The 22,580-nt window shown below is 34.6% G+C and overlaps 1 protein-coding gene across 1 annotated transcript in view; it reads left to right on the top strand.

Moving 5' to 3' along the window:
- Positions 1-21,552, top strand: part of DICER1 (dicer 1, ribonuclease III) — a gene marked incomplete at both ends in the record, with an annotated part of 36,246 nt that extends 14,694 nt beyond the window's left edge. Inside the window, 16 exons of the mRNA XM_079536717.1 lie at positions 222-354; positions 824-899; positions 1,993-2,132; positions 4,688-4,867; positions 6,444-6,657; positions 7,051-7,204; positions 7,827-8,009; positions 8,326-8,431; positions 8,523-8,698; positions 8,977-9,760; positions 11,603-11,758; positions 15,224-16,106; positions 17,877-18,145; positions 20,778-20,940; positions 21,034-21,109; positions 21,387-21,552. Of these exons, the coding sequence (XP_079392843.1) occupies positions 222-354; positions 824-899; positions 1,993-2,132; positions 4,688-4,867; positions 6,444-6,657; positions 7,051-7,204; positions 7,827-8,009; positions 8,326-8,431; positions 8,523-8,698; positions 8,977-9,760; positions 11,603-11,758; positions 15,224-16,106; positions 17,877-18,145; positions 20,778-20,940; positions 21,034-21,109; positions 21,387-21,552 (3,859 nt within the window). The remainder of the gene's footprint in view (positions 1-221; positions 355-823; positions 900-1,992; positions 2,133-4,687; positions 4,868-6,443; positions 6,658-7,050; positions 7,205-7,826; positions 8,010-8,325; positions 8,432-8,522; positions 8,699-8,976; positions 9,761-11,602; positions 11,759-15,223; positions 16,107-17,876; positions 18,146-20,777; positions 20,941-21,033; positions 21,110-21,386) is intronic.
- Between the last annotated feature and the right edge of the window lie 1,028 nt (positions 21,553-22,580).

The following is a 22,580-nucleotide window of genomic DNA, read 5'->3' as shown; positions in this document are numbered from 1 at the left end:
CAGCCTTGGAACTATCTCCTTAAAAACTACTTTTGCGAAAAAGGACTTGGAGGTCTCCTAATTGGCAGATAGTAGAACATAAGTCAACATTGTACTCTTGCAGTGCAAAATGTAGTGTGAAATGGTCTCCTGTAGTGTTTGTGCCAGTAAGGTTCATAGAAAATGTCTTTAAGTTTCACTTTGCAAGTTTTGTTTATTTGAAAAATCTCTTGTCAATTTAGGTACTGTGCTAGATTACCAAGTGATCCATTTACACACCTAGCTCCCAAGTGTAAAACCAGAGAACTACCTGATCATACATTCTACTCTACTCTCTACCTGCCAATCAACTCACCTCTTCGAGCGTCAATTGTTGTAGGTATTTGGGGACAGAGGAACATAAGAATAAGTGAATTTGTTGGTATAGATGTGTGCATGCCCCATTTTTTAAATTGATGTTTTTCAATATTAATGAAAGTCATATGACTTTCTCTTCCTACATTGTGCTCTGTAACTGCATTTAAATCTATTTCTGTTATCTGTTTTGCAACAATTACTGTCTTTTCTGTGGGCAAAAGTATTTAGATATATTTAGATATCCATCTCAGTGCTTTTTTTTTTTTTATGAATGTGCTTAATTGTTTTTCACCAGTGGTATTTCGAATTCAGAAGCTTGTAACTTTGATTTCTGTAGAAAAACAATGTAAACTAGCATATCTACACAACACTGTCATCAGTATAATATTTTATTAAGTTTTGTTTGCTTAGTGTTTTTGTTAAACTGTTTGTTTATTTTTGTTTGTTAATCAACTAAAGACTTCAAGAAATATTTAAATGTTTGTAGGGTCCTCCAATGAGTTGTGCAAGATTGGCTGAGAGAGTTGTAGCTCTTATTTGCTGTGAAAAACTGCACAAAATTGGTAAGGATTTGAAAAGCAGTATTTCTTTGGTAAATAGTTTTTTTTACAATTAAATATTGAAGATGATCTAGATGTTATGTATATACATGAATTTCTACTGAAGCTGTCTATTCTTACATCCTTTCAGTTTGTTTTTTATATCACGTAGTTTATAGTTTAGCTTACACCATGTAAGCTAAAGTCATTTTCCAGAAGAATCCTGTTATTTAACTTAATTTTGTCTTAAGCAGCAAATGCAACTTTAAAAGCCAAAGAGATTTCAATATTGAATATATTCAGTGTAGAAGGAAAAAGAATTTCATTCTCTAGAAGGTGTTGGTTGTAGATCAGGATTTAGATACTGCAGGCAGAAAACAAATTGTTGGTTTTTAAAAGTGAGTTTGAACAAAGTATTAAAAATCCAGAGTCCCAGACTGTACTTTTTACTGCATCTTAAGTCATGATCCAGAAATAATGTTGCAGGATTATTTCAACTGTCTTGTCTCTAATAGGCATAATGGAGCATATTCTTAACTACAAAATATTTTAGAGAATGCCATCAGTGCTCTGATGCAATACGAAAATATTTACATTTCTTTTAAATAAAAACTTTGATGAGTCACACCTTTTGATGACTGAATCCATACCAGTGAATTTATCCAGAATAATATTTCTGTGGCCCAGCTCCGTGTTGACTGCATAGTTAACAGTATTATTTCCTATTTTAGAATGATACATGAATATCTATCTGTTCCTTCTTTGTTGCTATAACTTAATGTGAGTGTTTTTTAGACAAGTATTTCAGTTACCGCTTGCTTTTTGTGGTCAGACAGTTGAATTTTCTTGGGTATTTTCATAAAGAATTCAATTTTTCATTTGCTATTAACTTTATATTAAAACATTTGTTGTAATATTTTATATTTTAAAATAAATACTTAAGAAAAATAACCTTTATCATTCTTTTCCCAAATTTCACTTTTGAAGCCTTGAAATAGTAAGTGAAATTTAAAAACTCAGGTCAGGTGTTTTCCTGAGCATATGTGGATGGACCTTGACAAGGCGAGAGTGTGATTGTTTTAATTGCTATTTATTTGTAATCTTTCACAATACCTAGGTGAACTGGATGATCATTTGATGCCAGTTGGAAAAGAAACGGTTAAATATGAGGAAGAGCTTGATTTACATGATGAAGAAGAAACCAGTGTGCCAGGAAGACCCGGCTCTACAAAAAGACGACAGTGCTACCCTAAAGCTGTTAGTATTGCTTAGTGCTAATGTTTATTCTTATCTGATAAGAATGTTTTGGAACAATTCAATTTGTAACAATTGTACTTTTATAGTTTTGATTGTATGGAAACTTGCATTATTATCTAAATTAGCTTATGGGAGCATGTGTTATAGAAACTTGCCTGTAGTTCAAAGAATGTACAGTTTCTTCAAAACCTGGTAACTGTTTTTCCTAGTACGGTGTAAGGATGGCAGCAGATATAGTTGTTTTAAACCCAAGAAAGGCAGCAGTCACAATCTGGTCATAAAGAAGGAGTTGCTTACTCCTTTCTGAAGACCAGGGCTTGCCAAACACCCCAGAGAATATGGTCTCCAAGTAGAAATTCTTCCCTTGCATCTGCCAGCCCTTGAATGAGATTAGATGAGACCTTGGGTCCACTCCTGGTCACACAGGTCAGTTGCTTCCACTTGTGCTCCCAGGGCTGGGTACACCCCTTCACCAGGTACTCAATATCTGGTTCAGGCCATGACCTAACAGTTCCCATACAAACTGTCATAACTGGAAGGAAGAATTATCTGTTGTTGATAATCTGTAAATACTTAAGGTGTCTGGTAAATGTAGTAGAGCAATAGAAGAATTACGGATTTTCTAGAAAATAATTGAAGATTGATGGAGATGTTTGGAGGTCAAAATTATGTGCAAGCCACTAACCAAGTGCAGAAATTGCTCCTTTACACTATTTTTAATGTTTTTTAGATGTTTGGCTTAATTCAGTAACTGTATTGCTCCAACAAAGATTTTCATATTTTTTTGTTTAACCCTTAGAGTATCAAATATACTTATAATATTTTTACTTTTAAATATTACTCCTAAAATACTAAAAGGTACACATGAGATAGTTGATATTTCTGTGTCATTAAGTAGCTTATGCATAAATTTGTTACACCAGGTTTCAGCTACTTAAGATTGTATGATTGAAATTACTATTATGGTATTTGTGAGGAAAATGGAGGAAAGTTTTGTCAGAGTACCTTATGACTACTCAGGAACCTGCCTCCTTCCCCTGTAGTTGTTGATTTTTGCCTTGTGGTCCTTTGAATAGGATTGGTAACAAACAGTAGTATCTGGTAGTCGCTTCTGACAATCTTTGCATTTCATGAAGAAACCTATAGCCCTTGGTCACATCCGAGAACGTCAGCATGTAGTCTCAGAGTAGTAGTTTTTGTGCAAGAACTCCATTCTTGGTTTCCTCCATGTACTCTAAATTCAATAATAGCTTAAATGATTGGTTATTATGAAAGGTCGGTAAAGGAGACTGCATCATCATAAAGAATATTATAGAGCGAATTACAAGATTAGGAAACCTTTTTTTTTTTCCTGCAAGACTTATTCACTTGAAACTTTGCAAGGTGTTTCTTATCACCACGAAGGCATTTCAGTCACCTTCCCTCTAGTGATTTTTCTGAATTAAGGCTACTTGTAAAATGCATGACGAAATTCTGTCTCATTCAGAGGGGCTGATTTGTCAAGTAACGCATCATTCTTTCACAGCTATGTTTTTTAATACAGAATCTGAGAATATTTTCCCTCACTTCAGTCCCAACTTTTCACATCTGGAAAAAAAGCTTTGGCAAATGTTTAAGGTCTACAAGATCCTCTTGGGTTTAATATAGTTATTAAACTTATGAGTAATTTTCCAATAAGCCAAGGCCTTAGTTTTGGTACAGTCTAACTTTAAAATCCATGCGTACATGTATTGCAGTTTATTTCTAGATAAGCAGAAGGATAACTTTCTGAGATCCATAAAGTAATGAACTCCTACCAAAAGTAAGGGATGCTCTATGATAAATATGAGCAGCAGAGTTAAAAATGCTCCTGGCTGTTGAGAACATTCAAATTTACAAGCTATAATAATAGAATACTTTTAATAGAAGACTTTTACAATGTAATGCTGGGCAACACAGGCCGTGTATAAAACTTTGTTTTTTTTGTTTTTTTTTTTAATTCAAATTGTATTTAAAGAAAGTGATGTTTTAAAACTGCTTATCTAGGGAAAAGAATTTGTGTTAATAAATATGTAAATTCAGCCAAACTTATAGGAAAGCTGAATTACTAGTTTGTATGTTGCTTCTGTCTCCTTCCCTCCTCCCTTTATTTATTTTCCTTCTAGTATTAAGAGTGAAAGATGCTGGACATAGAGTGCTCCAGATTTACTTGCTAAATTTAGAAATTGGCATCAAAAGCTTAGTTGTGTTAATAGTGAAGTTATGTCTGTACTGTACAGTCAGACTTCCGTTTCTAACACAGTGGATGCAGTGGAAGGTTAGTTGTGTAACGTAGAGCTAATTTCCCTTAGCAAACAGGTAGATCTGGCTGCATTGTTCTCCTTTGACATGAGTTCCTAAGTTCCAGGCCAGGTTGCTGATGAGATGTTTTTGTGTAAGAAAGAGCTTACCTAAGTCTAAATTTTCTTATTCCTTGTTTTTAGTAGTACCTTACCAAATAAGCATAAGGAGGCTTGTTCAAAGAATAGTTTTGCTGATTTAATTGTGCTAATGTTTTTCCATTTTATGATTTTTAGATTCCAGAATGTTTGAGGGATAGTTATCCCAAACCTGATCAGCCCTGTTACCTGTATGTAATAGGAATGGTGTTAACTACTCCATTGCCTGATGAGCTCAACTTTAGGAGACGAAAGCTATATCCTCCTGAGGATACAACAAGATGTTTTGGCATATTGACAGCCAAACCTATACCTCAGGTAATGAATTTAGCTACTTTCTTTCATCTAACATGCTTCACAATCTCATTTTCCAGGCTGAAGAGTTGGAAATGACTATAAAAGGCAAGAGACATTTGAATAACAGCTTTAATATGTTTTAACTTTTAGTTAGACCTCAAAGATGGTTAGACTTCATGTGTGTAATAGGAATGGGAGTGTAATAGGAGTAGGAATTTAGTAATAGGAATGGGAGGGTGGTTGAACTAGATGATCTTGCAGGTCGTTTCCAACCTTGCGATTCTGTGATCTGTGATCTTTTCTGTGTCCTTTCCAACTGGTCTGTACTGCATGAGTACGCTTATATCAAGCTACCTTTGGAAAATAAGTGATATTATATCTAATCCAGTCATCACTTTATTTTCTGTCATTAGTGACAGAACAAGCTGTTCTCTTGTAAACAAGCTTTGAAATTAAAAATTTTCATTTTTTATTATTTTGCAGTGGCTCCAAATGTTCTTTTTTTTTTTTTTTTTTTTGTCAAAGGTATGATAGAAATGGAGTTTCAGCTAGGGAGATGGCCTGAAGTATTGCCTCATCTTTAGGAAAGCTACAGTAACAAGCCCTTTCAGTACTCCTCTGAGTATTGCTGCAGCAGCAGAAGTATGCTGTGCTAAAAGAAATTGACACAAAGCTGTGAATTGTAGTTACATCTGAGAGGAGTTCTGTGTGGTGAGAGTGCAGATGAGATGATTTAGTTACTGCACTCTTACCTGAAGTGAGTACTCTCAAATTCCATCCTGGCTTAAAAATGTCTTTTGTGACAAAAATACCAAACTCATGGTGAATAAGTGACAGTGAAACCACATTGTAGATCCATCTATAGCACTTTTAATGGAAGCACATGGATGGGATTCCTATTATTAAATATGAGAATTTTTAGAGGGTGTATAGAGAAGTGATTACTGAAGATAACTACCACTGCTTAAAACAGCACACTCTGTTCCTGCCCAGCCTGCATTTGTGCTTGGAATTGCCCTGATCCAGATGCAGGACCTTGCACTTGGCCTTGTTGAACTTCATGAGGTTGGCATGGCCCCTCTCTCAAGCCTGTCCAGGTCTCTCTGAATAGCATCCCTTCTCTCTAGCATGTCAACTGCACCACTCAGCTTGTTGTCATCTGCAAATTTGCTGAGGGTGCGCTCAATCCTACTGTACTTGTTGCCTGCAAAGATGTTAAATAGCACTTGATCTGGTTTGCTGTTAGGTGAGACAGGCAGTATCTCTGATGCAAATGCTAAAGTAGTAATGTGTCGCTGGAGAATGCCAGCTTAAGCAATTTAGGCTGTTGTAGGTAGGGTACCTCTGGAGTTATTTCTTACTCTTTAAAGAGGCTGGGATATTAGACAATTGGTGTATGGTCTGCCCCCAGCCTTGGAAAAGACATGAGTGTTGTTTCAAACAGCTGGCAGACCTTCTGTCATTAGCACTGTGGTAGCAAAGTGTTAGCAGGGGTCTTTGCATAGAAACGTCTGAACTACACAACTAGTGCTCTGTAGAGGAATCCTATTTTGAATCTTTCCCTTTTGATTATGTTTGTTTCTCTTCCCATATTTAGATTCCTCACTTTCCTGTGTATACTCGCTCTGGAGAGGTTACAATATCTATTGAGCTTAAGAAATCTGGTTTTACTCTGTCTTTGCAAATGCTTGAGCTGATAACACGACTCCACCAGTACATTTTCTCACATATTCTTCGTCTTGAGAAACCTGCACTAGAGTTCAAACCCACAGAAGCTGATTCAGCCTACTGTGTTCTACCTCTTAACGTTGGTAAGAACAGAGGTGTTTTTTTAATATTGACTTTTAATTCTTTTAATTAAGCAAAACATTTTTTAGTATTTATTTTAAATTTCAGAAATTAACTGCTGAAATAATGCCATATGTGGTAGTATGAAATCTTATGTCAGTTTTGTTTTGATTTCTTATTCACAATTCTAAGTTTTAACTTAGTGATGAGTTGATTTACAGCAAATTTCAGTTGACTCAATTAGGGTATATAATCACACACATATGTGTGTATATGTATGTATCACAAGTACAGTAGAAATACAGAATAAGAAAGCACACTGAATAAGAAAAAAAAAAATGTAATTTGCAACTTGTCAGAAAATCTCTTCCTGAAAAACTCTCCTGTGAATAACTTATATGTTTTTCTTTTTGAAGTTGATGACTCCAGCACTTTGGACATTGACTTTAAATTTATGGAAGACATTGAAAAGTCTGAAGCACGTACAGGCATTCCCAGTACACAGTATACAAAAGAAATGCCTTTTATTTTCAAGTTAGAAGATTACCAGGATGCAGTTATCATTCCACGGTGAGTAGCAAGTATTTCTATTATTTGGGCATTCTACAAAACAAGCATGGCTTTGAATAAAATAAGAAAAAGGAATTTTGTAAAAGCTTAATTATATAACATATTCTTCAGTGAAGAATTTCGGATTTTCACATAGTATCCAGTGAGCATCACAAAAAGGTGTTTCTCAATCCTGACTTCAGTTTTCTAATATTGTACCTCTATTAAAATAATTATGTTGCCTTTGGAAAGCTATGGTGAATTTACTACATTAGGTATTTGAATTTTTGTATTTTAATCTTATTTACCAGTGTGGACAAAATACATTTTTTTGTATGAGAATTCTGATTCTCTGAATTTTACTGACTCTAGCACAAAAAGGAAACCAGATTAAAAAAAACTAAGTTATCAAGTTTAATTGGTGTTTGGAATTAAGAAATCAGCATTCACAGAATTAGTCTTGAGACTGTTATCAATATATTTGATTTTGAAGTTGTAGATCACTCATTTACTTAACTAGTGTTTGAAAATAAAAGCCCCAAAGTGAGTTATTTAGTGGTTTATCACTTAATCACATTCAAGCATTAAGAAACCATCACAGGCTTTACTCTAAGGATAAAACATGCTAAACTTTTTTTTTTAGGTATCGAAATTTTGATCAGCCTCATCGATTCTATGTAGCTGACGTATACACTGATCTTACTCCACTCAGTAAATTCCCTTCCCCTGAATATGAAACTTTTGCTGAATATTATAAAACAAAATATAATCTTGATCTGACCAATCTCAACCAGCCACTGCTGGATGTGGACCACACATCTTCAAGGTAAACAACAATCATGTTTCTGTATGATACCTGAAATATGACAACAGAATGTCATTTTTTTTCCTCTGTGTGATAAAGTTGAAGGTTTGTGCTTTCCAAAATACTGTCTTTTTTCTTGAGTGATACCTTGCATACGTTATACAACTGTAACTTGAGTCTGTTCCTTGTATTCTTTCTTTTTTCTAGAAGTAGCTTTGCTTCATTTCATAATGCATTACAGGTGAATTCTGTGAACAAGTCATCGCTTCAGAAAGTGTAAGCTAATAAGTTTTATTCATTATATACTTATATTAAACTATTTTCACATGTATTTTAGACTTAATCTTTTGACTCCTCGCCATTTGAATCAGAAGGGGAAAGCACTTCCACTAAGCAGTGCTGAGAAGAGGAAAGCAAAATGGGAAAGCCTGCAGAATAAGCAGGTAAAATACAAGTATTAATTCAAGTTGCGTCTGCATTAACAGTAGCCTGGAAACTACCCTTAGAAATAAAATTATATTCTTCCCATCTCAGATACTGGTTCCTGAGCTATGTGCTATACATCCTATTCCAGCATCTTTGTGGAGAAAAGCAGTTTGCCTCCCCAGCATACTGTATCGCCTGCACTGCCTTTTGACAGCAGAGGAACTAAGAGCTCAAACAGCCATTGATGCTGGTGTAGGGGTTAAATCACTACCTGCAGATTTCAGGTACGTATTTTTTCAAATATGTTTAAAATCTGACTTTATTGAAAACAAGGGAAAAACTTACTGTTGTTGTGAGAATTGGAGATTGATAGTCTCTGTTTAACTCAGGTTAATCAATGTTTTCAGTGAAACTGATATTTAAAGACTTGATCAGAAATAGTGAGCACAGCATCTAAATTCACTTTTTTCAGAAAAATAGTACTTTTTTTTAACAAGTATGTGCATGTAGTTATCTATCATATTTTTTTCTTCTTAACAAAGTCAGCATGTTCTCTTCACAGATATCCTAACCTGGACTTCGGATGGAAAAAATCTATTGACAGCAAATCTTTCATCTCTATACCTAGCTCCTCTTTGGTAGAGAATGAAAATTACTGTAAGCACAGCACAATTGTAGTCCCTGAAAATGCTGCACATCAAGGTGCTAATAGAACCTCTTCTGCAGAAAAACATGACCAAATGTCTGTGAGTTACAGAACACTGCTTGATGAGTCACCCAGTAAACTCCAAATTGATGTCTCAGCAGAACTTGCAGCAATTAATGGTGTTTCTTATAATAAAAATCTTGCCAATGGCAATTGTGATTTAGTTAACAGAGACTTTTGCCAAGGAAATCAGCTGAATTACTGCAGGCAGGAAATACCTGTACAACCAACTACCTCATATCCCATTCAGAATTTATACAGCAGTGAGAACCAGCCCAAGCCCAGCAATGAATGTACTCTACTGAGTAATAAATACCTTGATGGAAATGCTAACAGATCTACCTCAGATGGATGCCCCAAAATGACAGTGACCACCAGTACTTCGACAGCTCTTAATCTTTCAAAAGACAAAATGGATTCTGAAAAGAACACTTCCAGTGGGTACTCCTCAAAAACTCTTGGTCCTAATCCTGGTCTCATTCTTCAGGCTTTGACTCTTTCAAATGCTAGTGATGGATTTAATCTGGAGCGACTAGAAATGCTTGGTGATTCATTTTTAAAGCATGCCATCACTACGTACTTGTTTTGCACTTATCCTGATGCACACGAGGGACGGCTGTCATACATGAGAAGTAAAAAAGTAAGTAGTAACAATCCAATGCTATCACATATAATATTGCATATTATATAAATATGAATTACATATATTGTATGTATATGTAATTACATATGTTGTATTGCGTGTGTGTATGTATATATACATATATATGCATGTATGTATGTGTGTGTGTGTATATATATATATATATAAAAACACAAGATGAGGCAATTGATGCTACTATAGCTGTAATTGAAATTGTTTTTTTACAGTTTGTTTCTAAATCTAAAGCAGCTAATAAATTGAACTGAAAGTTCTGGGTTAGTGAGAACATATTTTGTGGACCAAACTTTTTAGTTGTTTAGAGTAGAAACTCTTAATGGGAGCACTTGATTCAAGAGTTTGCAGCACAGAGCATTAGACTGTAGCTTTACTGGCCTTTTATTTGTTTCCACAATGAGTTGCCTTCCACAAAAAAAAAAGCTTTTTGCATGATCTTACAGGAATACTAAAAATGAAACAAACAACAAATTATATAAAATTGTTAAATAAAAAAATTATAAAAGTATGTTAATGTAAATGTTAGTGAGCAAAGTCTTCACTTCTGCTGTTACAGTTTTAGAATTCTAGAGTCATAATTGTTTTTTCCATGTAACATAACTTAAATTTAATGTTGAGAATTTGATTGACTACTTCTAATAAAATGCATCACTGAGGATTAAATGACAGAGTAGTCTAGTCTTGGAAAACGAGGAAGGCTAAATAACTTCAAATAAAAGATGTGGAGCTCTTGGAGTGGGTCCAGAGGAGGGCTACTAAAATGATCAGAGGGCTGGAGCACCTCTCCTATTAAGAAAGAGTGAGGGAACTGGGCTTGTTTAGCTTGGAAAAGAGAAGGCTCTGGGGAGACCTCATTGTGGCCTTCCAGTACTTGAAGCGAATGCATAACCAGGAGGGGGAACAGCTGTTTACATGGGTTGATACTGATAGAACAAGGGGGAATGGTTTTAAACTGAGACAGGGAAGGTTTAGGTTAGATAATAGGAGGAAGTTTTTCACTTGGAGGGTGGCGACACACTGGAACAGGTTGCCCAAGGAAGTCGTGGATGCCCCGTCCCTGGAGGCATTCAAGGCCAGGCTGAATGTGGCTCTGGGCAGCCTGGTCTGGTGGTTGGCAACCCTGCCTGTGGCAGGTGGATTGAAACTGGATGATCACTGTGGTCCTTTTCAACTCAGGCCATTCTGTGAATGCAATTGGTATTTGAGTTCAGATTTCAAGACTTGAAAAAGAAATGTGGAAGTTGTGCTTAAAATAAGAAATGAAGGTCAGAAGTAGGTAGTTCTAAAGTAAAAGAAACTCTTAATGCTTGTGTGTGTTTTTCTTTTCGTTTTAAAATATTTTAAAAGCTTTCGAGTCTATCAGAATAACATCTGGATTATAATTTAAGATTTTTTATGTGGAAGTGTTTTAACATTTTCTATTGCTAAAGCTTAGGTCAATCTACCCATAATAGTAATCATTTTTCATTCCAAATCTAGCTTGAATGTTGATTGTTAATACTGGTAATTAATGACGCTTGTCCAGGCTATATTTACTGTTATTCTAAAATTAGTAGTAATTTTACTTTGCAAAGAGAACTTAATCTAAGAGATTGAGCTGAAATTGTCACACCTAATATCTTTAACTTAAATAAATAAATCTCTGCTATGCTGTGAATTGGTTGCACTATGTTAAGAAATCCGAACACTCTTTAGAGATCTAAAGGAAATGCACGATGGTAGAAAATCAGACCTGACCTCATAAAATCGTTTTGGTCCTTCATGTATTAACCTTTTCTTCTATAAATGCATGTCCAGAGATTTATCAAAGTATTTTTCCTGAAGGTCAGCAACTGTAACTTGTATCGCCTTGGAAAAAAGAAAGGACTGCCTAGTCGAATGGTGGTATCGATTTTTGATCCCCCTGTCAACTGGCTTCCTCCTGGTTACATAGTAAACCAGGACAAGAGCAACACTGATAAATGGGAGAAAGATGAAACGGTAAGAATTCATTTAACAATGTTGATGAATAATTATCTGCATCTGTCAGAATACTTTAATGACTGTGATCAGTATCCTCTAACTCCTTCCTTCTCCTGTCCCTTACATATTTTGCTACATTTTGGAAAAAAAAAAAAAAAAGACAATCCATTTATTTTTCTCATTTCTATCTAAAACTTAACCATAATTTAAGGAAAATGAGCAAGCTGATCCCGAATGGAGCCCGAATAGAACTAAGGAAATTTGTTGAACATCATCCAATATGTACTAATAGAAAAGCAGGAAAGAAAAGCTTTTTTGCTTTAGTTAAGGTACTCTCCTGAGTTTACTTGGTCTGAAGTTTCTCCTGGAAATTTTAAACTGAATTATCATTATTGGTTTTGCTGTAACATTTGTATGCAGAAGAAATTTTGTCTGCTTTTTAATAAATGTTTTTCCCTTTATAGAATATATGAGGTGTTGTTATTTTTCATAGTGGTTTGGAGAATGAAGTTTACAGCTGGCTTGAGAAAATACTGCTTGCTGTTAGCTAGAAAGCGAGGATGGCTGAGAATTACTCTTCATCCAAAAATAAAATGCAGACACTTCTTAGTGCCTATTGCTAAAAACTTCAGAATGGCAAATCTTAATGAAGAAGTAAATTATTTTCTGATTTAACTCATTTTATGTCAAGAGTAGAAGTGGATGTTTAGGAAACACCACTGATTACAGCAGACAGTGGTTTAATTTTTAGGTGCTTGAAAATAATTTGGAGGTTAGGAGGGAGTGTAGGGATTTATTTTTTTTTTCCAATTCGAAGACCACACTCAGATTGAAGAACCACCAGAGGGCATATGAGAGGGCTGTTAGGTAGATGTACTGTGCAAATAAATATTTATTGCAGAATAAAACAACTTGATTATTGTGGTTCTGTATTGTGCCAAGATTTCATTTCAAAGAGACTTACTGTTTTACCTTTCTAAAAATAAAATAGTACAGTTGGGATAGGCAATAATCATTACTTTTAAAAAGCTCTCAGTTCTCCATAGCTTTTCAGTGGCCTCTTCCTCTTTCACTATTTGTTTAAATAAAATTATCAATTTCAGACCGAAATAAGGAGGTTTTTTTATGCCAAGTGGTGAATTAGATTTTCTGTTATCTTAGATTTAAATTTTATTGTTTATCTATGGATCTAGAAATCTCATTTCATTATGACAAGTTATTGTTGAAACATCCTAATCAAATGTTGGTATTATTGTGTTGGCAAGCATTAAGATCTTTCCTGTAGCAGAATGATCTGTTATTTTATCAAATAGCTGATTTCCAAACAGCAAGAAAAAAAACACGTAGTTTTATTTAGCTTGTGGCCTTGACTTATTCAAAGTTAATTTTATGTTCTCTAAGAAAAAAAATTCTCTTCTGGGGTTAATTTTTTATTATTTTTGAAATGCTTTTTAATAATGAAAAAACATAACTGTCAGAATTATATCCTGACTCGTTTAGCTACTGAGTATACTCATCACTTAATTTTTCATTTTCTGTTTTTGTAATGTGAGAGGCAATACGCAGGCAGTGTTAGGGTAGGTTACTTAGCTGTCCTGTTTCTTCAAGTTATTTAATTTGTGAATGAAATTACAGCAAAAATGCAATGTATCATTTTTAAAATATTTACAAGGACTGTCACTGAACTCTTAAAAACGAATGCTTCTCATTTTTATTTTAGTGGCAGGTGGGACAAGTGATATTTGATAAGAAAAAAAAAATCAGCTCAGTTCTAGGTGGTTAGAAAACTTATGCTGCTACTAGTTTCTAGAATACGTACTTAACAAATTTCTGCAATTTTCACTGAATAATTAAAGTTAGTGAAATCCCTGCTTTGGGCATGTGAAATGGGTAATTATAACAGCAGAATTTTTTTGATAGAAAATAGCTGGGCCATGAATTTCTATAGTCATTCCCTCTCCCTTCCTTCACCTTTCCTAGACCTGGGGCTGTCACATTGTGTTGAGGAAGAAGGTCATGATCCAATTGGTCAGTGGATGGTTTCAGGGGCTTTCTGGTCACTACAGCTGCACATCCACAGCTCTAAGAACTTGTACATTTGGCCCAAATAGAGGGCTCCCCAGTTTTAGCATCTGGTTCACAGATTTGCAAGATTAGATAGCTGAGACTACAGCATACCATACATAGATTGAGGGCAGATTTAGGCTGTTTCACTTGATTCAAAATAGTGTTGGCTTTCAAGACCCAATCCAGAAAAGCACTTTGAATCTGATCTTGCTCCGATCACATTCAGTGGCAGAATTCCCATCGACATCAGTGATGTTGGGTTGAGCCTCTGAATAGTCCTTTTGATATAAGGACGGCTACTTATGCATTTAGTTAATATGTTAAAGTGCTTTCCTGGACTGGGGCCACAGCAAATTGTACAGCATCGTATTGCTTGGACGTATCTGTGTTCAATTTACAATTTATTTCAGTGTACACCGATTTGTTCCATGTGAGGAGGGGAAAGATATGAGGCATCATTACTTTTATTGTTGTGGATATGTAATAATGTATTAAAAATGGTGACAAATGCAACTTTTAATTAGACAAGGTTATGGGTATAGTCTGAAAAAAAAAAAAAATACCTATCTAAAGGATAGGATTAATACTGGTTCCCATTGTATCATTGTCCTACATCATGATTTAATGTATAGGTTGCTGTTCAGTATCAAAAAAAAAAATCTATATTGCATAACTGTCATTTATGTGCTTTTCCATTCTTAAACATTCTCTATTGAAATCTTGGTGATGCAAAACATTTGAGAAGCTGGGGAGGTTTCATATGTGTTAAAATGAAATGTTATTAATTTGGTTTTCTTCTGCTTCTAAGCAGATCACTTACTGAATTCCTAACACAGACAGTCAGGACAGTCTCCCACACATTCATTTAATTCTTTCCAATCTCTATTAGACTCCTCTTTTGGTCTGTAAGAATCAACTACGCTGATTGACTAAACTTTTAATTAGCTTGCTGAGTAGACTACACGTTATTTGCAACTTAACTGTATTTGAGAGCACAAATAAATATATTTTGCTGATTCACACAATGACTATTGAAGTGCTAAAGTCTAAGTGGTTCTTTAGTTTTCTTCAACATACAAATAATGCACTTAGTGTTGTTTTTTTAAATCAGTTTCATGTGCAATGAATAAACATATCAGCATGAGTTCTTGTGAAACATAGCATGTGTTGTATGTAAAACATACAAAACCTTTATTATTTAACCTTTAGCACTGTATTCCAAGATAATTATTCTAGACTTAGAATGCTAGTGTTAATTGAGGTTGTATTGTGTACCTGAGTAGACAATATGCTATTAACTAAAAAAGTCAGGCTTATTAGCAGATACTACTCATATCCAATTCTTATGATAATTCTGGAATAAAATCATATTTTCCTCTTCAGTAGCATGTTGGGTTTTTTTGTGTTCTTTCACAGACAAAGGAGAATTTGTTGGCTAATGGTAAACTTGACTATGATGATGACGATGAAGAGGATGAAGACCTAATGTGGAGATTGCCCAAGGAAGAAACAGACTTTGAAGATGATTTTTTGGAGTACGATCAAGAGCATATCAAATTCATAGATAGTATGTTAATGGGATCGGGGGCTTTTGTGAAGAAAATTTCTCTCTCTCACTTTTCAACCACTGATTCAAATTATGAATGGAAGGCACCCAAAAAGTCATCCCTGGGTAACGTTCCGTTTTCATCAGATTTTGATGATTTTGACTATAGTTCTTGGGATGCTATGTGCTATCTGGATCCTAGCAAGGCTGTTGAAGAGGATGATTTTGTAGTCGGCTTCTGGAATCCATCAGAAGAAAACTGTGGTGTCGATGCAGGAAAACAGTCTATCTCATATGATTTGCATACAGAGCAGTGTATTGCTGACAAAAGCATTGCAGACTGTGTGGAAGCCCTGTTGGGCTGCTATCTAACCAGCTGTGGTGAAAGAGCTGCTCAGCTTTTTCTGTGTTCACTGGGGCTGAAGGTGCTCCCTGTAATTAAAAAGACTGATTGGGAAAGCACTCTGTGTGCAACCGGAGAGAACTGTAACAGTGAGCAGAAGAATCTTTCACCAAACTCCGTTTCTGCTTGTATACTTAATTCAGAGCCTTCTCTTTATAAAGACCTGGAGTATGGTTGTTTGAAGATCCCACCAAGGTGTATGTTTGATCACCCAGATGCTGAAAAAACCCTGAATCACCTTATTTCTGGTTTTGAAAACTTTGAGAAGAAAATTAATTACAGTTTTAAGAACAAGGCGTATCTTCTTCAGGCATTTACTCATGCCTCATACCATTATAATACCATTACTGGTAAGTTATCTTAAAGAAAAGTGTTTTTTCTTGTATAATAAATATGAGAGAGAGTTTTTTGTATTCCCATATATTGTATTCCTTTTTTTTTTTTTTCACATCTGATGTACTATTTTAAGAAGTCAGTAGTCTCTAGATAAAAATTGTTATAAAACAGTATCTTGCCCTGATTTAGAAGGGAGATACTTGTTGAAGCTATATCTTAATGATTTTTCATAGTTTTTTAATTGATGGAGATTCAGGATGCATATTTGAGACTCTGTTGTTAATGCACGTGACTAATGTTAGGTTTTCAGTTAGCTGTGTTAAATTCATATGTAATTGCAGAAAATCTGAAAGTGCTGATCGTGTTTTCCAAATATTTTAGCAAATTGTCACATAATTTAATCCTAAACATGTTATTCTTTGAGTATATATCTAAGACTAAAAGTAGATTATACAACATTTATAGAGACTTCAGTTTTAAGTTGGAATTTTGAAGGCTTAATTTAAGTTCAGATATTTTATTGAGTAAATGTTTAATGTAGAAGTTTGAAGTAGTTTACTAAATCCAACTAAATATTAATTTCAGGTCAATTGCTTACTGTTCCTGTACATGGTCTAACAGCAGACTAAATCTGTAGTATTCTTCAACTACTTTTGCTTTGTCTAAATTTTTCCCCCATAGTGAATTGGTTCCTTAGTCCAAGAAATAAGAAATCATTTCCTTAATTAAAGAAATCAGTCATTTTGAAAAGCTAGTACATTGAGAAATAGTGTGAAACACTGAAGAAACACTGAAATGTTCCTTTAGTTTTCTGTTTGAGATAGTACATTCTTACTTTTGATAGAAATTTCACAAAGCTTATAAAATGTAGATTATTCCTTTTTATATACTATCAAGGAGAAATATTGAGGCATAGCAAGTAGATGAAATTACTTTGCTTGTAGCAGGAACTTTTGATTCCCTTCTCTTTACCATATAAGATAATTTAGAATTGCTGTAACAGCTAAGTGTTTGGGTTTTTCTTCAGGGGCATTAGTTGAGATCTTGCTATTTTAGATAGCAAGGTCAATCTTCCCGCTAGCCATTTCACTGTCAAGTTACTGTTGTAGCAGTTTTGTCTTCCTACTCTTCCCACCTGTTCCTGTTTGCTTTTCAAGATCATTTTGGTGGTGGTGGTGGTTTTATTTATATTGTAAAAATAGATCTCCATAGCTCTCCTTTCCCATCTGCCTTGTCAGTTATCCAAACAACGAAGATATGCTGATGTCATTTCTCAGTGTAAGTGAACTCATTCTGAATGGGAATCTTAGTTCAATGTGTTTCAAGAATTGTGTGGCAAATTACATTAAAAAAAAAGAAGAAAAAACAAAGCTCATCGTATCTCACCCCACTTTTAACGAATTGGCTTTTTAAATTCATATTTACAGCATTCGTTGTCATCCCTTTCAGATTTGTACACTTTTCTCAGCAGAATAGGATGACTTTGAACATAAGCATTAATTGATTATATACAAGTGTTTTGCTAGCCTTGACAAATTAACATTTGGATCAAGAGTATGTTATTAGATAAAACTGTTTTTTTCTTATTATAATTTACCAGCAATCTTTTTAAGGACAAAGATACCTGTTTTAAAGCATGCTTGCTCTTCCCTCTGAACATTGGTTACTTTGTGGAATTTATACGGCAGTGTACCAAATCTCCTTTCCAGAATGGCCTGGAAAGAATGTGTGTGTTAAACTTTAATTGTGTTGTTGTACCTTCTTTTTATTTCCAATGCTTTAAGATTGTTACCAGCGCTTAGAATTCCTGGGAGATGCAATTTTGGACTACCTCATAACCAAGCACCTTTATGAAGACCCACGGCAACACTCACCAGGAGTTCTTACTGACCTGCGATCTGCTCTAGTCAATAACACCATTTTTGCATCGCTAGCTGTAAAGTATGACTACCACAAGTACTTCAAAGCTGTCTCTCCTGAACTGTTTCATGTTATTGATGACTTTGTGCAGTTTCAAATGGAAAAGAATGAAATGCAAGGAATGGATTCCGAGGTTAGTGGTGATAGAAAAGAAAGAAAATGTTTTCAGTATCTGATTTGTAGCATGTTAGATTTCTTATCGTGATGCACATTTTTGTAATGTTTTAGTCTTAAGCACAAAGCAGCCAAAGAAGCAGGTGGCTCTCAGTAGTAAAGCATACAATATGTGGAGCAAAATACAATATTCAGGAAGTATAGAGTGAGTAAAAACATCAGAAAAATAAATTGAGACCAGTTTTGCCTATAGATTTTTTCAGTGACAGTTGATTTCTCTCACTCTTTCACCTTTGTGTTGTTCACAGTTTTTTTTTCCCTGTGCTTTTCCTAACTTGCTTCTCTGATTGGAAGCTTACTGTACTGAATAAGCATTAAGTCACACAGTGCTGACTCAAGATAGTCTATCCACACGACACCAAAAACAGTACTAGCTTGGCAAAATATTGGGATTATTTAATGTAGCACACCGTAAAAAATGTTCACTGTTTTTTTTCTGGATGACTTTTGCTGGAGCAGGTGTCACTGCACTCTGCACAAGAACATTTGAAATGCTCCTAGAAGCTTTAGAGCTGCTAGACAAGGAAACACAGGCATCATTTAAATAAACCACTTGAAAAAGAGTTTAGCTGAAGACTTGCAAACTAATCATATTTGAGATATGTAATGAATGTAAATGAAATATTTGAATTAAATATAAATACTTGAAATAAATGTAAATGAACATTCTTTACTGAAGAATGGACTAAACCTGTCTCATTTAGATAAGCATCTCAGAAAACATATGAGTGCAAGGGCCTGCTGGGTGAAATTTTAACTAGGGTCTTTCAAGAGATAGACTTTCTTGTAATCCTTTTTAAAAAATAATATCTAGTAGATTTTCCTATTAGTTTGTCTTCTGAAAAACAATTACTAACTTAGAAAATATTCTGAGAATATTCTTGCTCTAAATAAACATGTTGTCCTTGACTTAAGTAATTTCTTCTTTTTGATAGACAATTTAAAGCTCAGGAATCAAAAGCCTTCAGTTACTTATGTGTTTACAGCCCTTGCATCTGCTAGAGAGTGAAATCCATGTGTTTTATGGGAAGGCTGAGAAAACTAAGAAAAGAATAAGAAAATTTTTATTGAAATTTAGATAAGAGTTTAGCTTTCTGATGAGAAACAATTATCTATGTTCTTCACAATACGAGTAAAGAGGTTAGAATATCAAGAGTTCATAATAGTGATTTTTAGCTTTGTTCAGTTTTTGCTGGTGTGCAAAAAGATGGTCTAGAAACTTCGATCCAAGTTGCAACCAAATTGTGAGATAGCTGTTTCAAATAAAATTCTTGTTTCACTCTCCCCATGCCTGCTCCCTATCTTGGTCTGGCACTGAATTACTGAAACTCTTATTTCATCACAGTTAATGCACAGAGTCTTTGTTTCTGCAGTCCATGCCAGCTATACTGGTTTCCATGTGTGTCTCCACATCATCTGCTTTGCTTTTTTAAATTCTCACTCCTGAAACATCTGTTGCTCCTTGCCTTATTGATCTTAATTTCTCTCTCCTTCTGCTATTTAAGTACTGTATAATTCTAAAGTGTTCTAGTTTGAACTTGATAAGAAATACACTCTTCAGAACACAGTTCATTATTTTTTTTAATCATCATAGTTCCATTTCAGAGGATGTACGCATCAGGTTTGACTTACTGTTTGATTTATTTTAGGGAGAAATGTTTTAGAAGGGACTAGCTTATGAAGCATTGTAGTGACTGTTAAGAGATCTGAATTGCATCTTAAACCCGAAATAGGGGCTGCCTGCTGAGGAAAAGACAAAAATATATTTCTCATTAGGACAGTAATATTCCAAAACATTTATTTGTCTTGTATTACTTTACTTGCACTAAAATGAATACAAATTATATATATTTGAAATATTTGTAATTAAGGAGTGGGTTAACTCAAGATCTGCAAGACAGACGCCATAAGTTTAGTTTTAATAATAATTTACTTTGGACTTAAATTAGTGCAGTAGCAAAAAAACCACTGCCTGCTATGTTTAAAAAATACCTAAGCGTACCTGTTAGCTCAGTCTAATGTTGATGGTTATCAGTTAATGGCAGATTACTTTACTAATGCTGCTTTTATGCATGGTCTTCTGGGTAAACGAAGTAAGAAGTGGTGCATCTGACTTTCATCCACAGGCTTGACTTAAAGATTTTAAAGCCTCCTTCTAGGAGGTCTTTAATGTATGAAGTCTTCCTTTGTTATGAGTAGCTTTTGACTATTGATTGATAGAACCGAGTCTGTTTCTTATTGGAAAAAACAGACCCATGGTGACATGCTACAGAATTATTACAGGAGGAATGCACAAAGCATGTTAAGTCCTCTAAGCAATGGTGTTTGGGGACTTTTTTTTTTCCACATTTGAAAAATGATATATCCAGCAACTTGGTTTCATTGGGGGATAAAAGAATAATTTCACTGCGGAAAGCTGTCAATGAAAATAAGCATAAAGGAAGCAGCTCAGGGTAGGATATAAGAGAACTTACATTTCTGAATATCATTGTTTTATTTTAAAAGAAGCAAATGTCTCTCTTTTCTCACCCTCTGCCTCTCTCTTTTCCCCCACCTTGTTTTTGTTGTTTTTTTTTTTTAATTGCAAACAGCTCAGAAGATCTGAAGAAGATGAAGAAAAGGAGGAAGACATTGAAGTACCAAAGGCCATGGGGGATATATTTGAGTCCCTTGCTGGTGCCATTTATATGGATAGTGGAATGTCTTTGGAAATGGTTTGGCAAGTGTACTATCCAATGATGAGGCCATTAATAGGTATAGTCAGCTTTCTGAAATAAATAATAAAGTGCCATCTGCTTTGAAGAGAACAAAGGTCAATTTTTATTTTTATTTTTTACTTTTTAATAGAAAAATTTTCTGCTAATGTGCCCCGTTCCCCAGTGCGAGAGCTGCTTGAGATGGAGCCAGAGACGGCCAAATTTAGGTAAGACAACACTTTCTTCAGAACAAACCATCCTAAAATATTCTTAAGATGTACTTATGAACTACAGAGAATGTTTTTAAAAGTCATGAATGATTTTTAATTCCTTTTGCACCAAAAAGTTAAGGTTATTTTTGTATTTGTTTTTGTAAGTTTTCTGAAAAAAGTAGTGATTTCTGTTTAACTTCACTGCTTTTACTGCTGTAGAAAAGAGAATATCAATATTTCACATTAACGTGCCTAGACAGTAAGTAAGTAATTACTGTGTATATTTTTGCAGTCCTGCAGAAAGAACTTACGATGGAAAGGTCAGAGTAACTGTGGAAGTTGTAGGAAAGGGAAAGTTTAAAGGTGTTGGCAGAAGCTACAGGATTGCCAAATCTGCAGCTGCAAGAAGAGCACTACGAAGCCTCAAAGCAAATCAACCTCAGGTCCCAAACAGCTGAGACTCCTCTTAAAATAAATAAAATGGGGAAAAACGCATATGAATAAAGCAAATTTTTTAAAATGTTGATGTTGAGAGGAACAAATTGGAAGACAGAATTTAAAGTTTGTTTGATAACAGAATAGATAACAAAACATTTAACATGTATAAAATTTTGGAACTAATTGTAGTTATAGTTTTTTGCGCAAACACAATCTTGTCTTCTTTCCTCACTTCTGCTTTGTTTAATCACAAGAGTGCTTTAATGATGACATTTAGCAAGTGTTCAGAATAATTGTTGTCAGGTCTTTTTGGTTTACTTTTATTGTCAGTACAGCTTTGCTTAGTGTTAGAAGGCCAGGGAGCTTATGCCTATTGCAGTTGCTAGATGTATATATAGTAATCTTGAAATTCTTCAATCTGTGCACTAGTGCCAGTCATAAAGCAGTTGATAAACTGTACTGGATGATTGGGTATAAGAAAGAATAAGTGTGCCAGTATTCTCGTTTGTTTTTTTTTCTCCTACATGTCATCTTTTTACATTAAGATGGCATTCCCAATCATTATTGCACTTATTTGTTAGGGACAGATTTTAATTGAAATGGCTGGCATACTGGTAGAATGAGACTTCAATTTCCTTATGCCACATAGTCTTGCATTAAAAAAAAAAGAAAAAAAAAAAAAAGGTTCTTGCCTTAAAAATAAATAAACCCTCATTAATAACCTTTAATTTCTGATCTTTTTTGGAACAAACTATTTTACATTCCCGTCATTTTATTATGCATTTTACAATGATACAGCTCTATATTTACAGTACAACTCATTACTATAGCTGTGAGTTATTACAGGATAATAATAGAAATCGTATTCATATATATGTAATTAGGTTATTTTTAACAATTCTGAGGAGGTGGTTAGTCTACAGATTTTTTTATACCATAAGCAAAATATGGTCTTTGGCTAAAATTCCAGTTTTACACAAACCTGCAAGCTAGATAGTTCCAGTACTGGAAACAGTAATGAATAATTGTACAGTGCAAGCTGTCATTC

The sequence above is a fragment of the Tetrao urogallus genome (genome assembly GCF_951394365.1).
Source record: "Tetrao urogallus genome assembly, chromosome: 6".
Taxonomy (NCBI): Eukaryota; Metazoa; Chordata; class Aves; order Galliformes; family Phasianidae; genus Tetrao; species Tetrao urogallus.
Note: the sequence above shows the minus strand (reverse complement) of the source record. Positions and strands in the feature narration are given on the sequence as shown.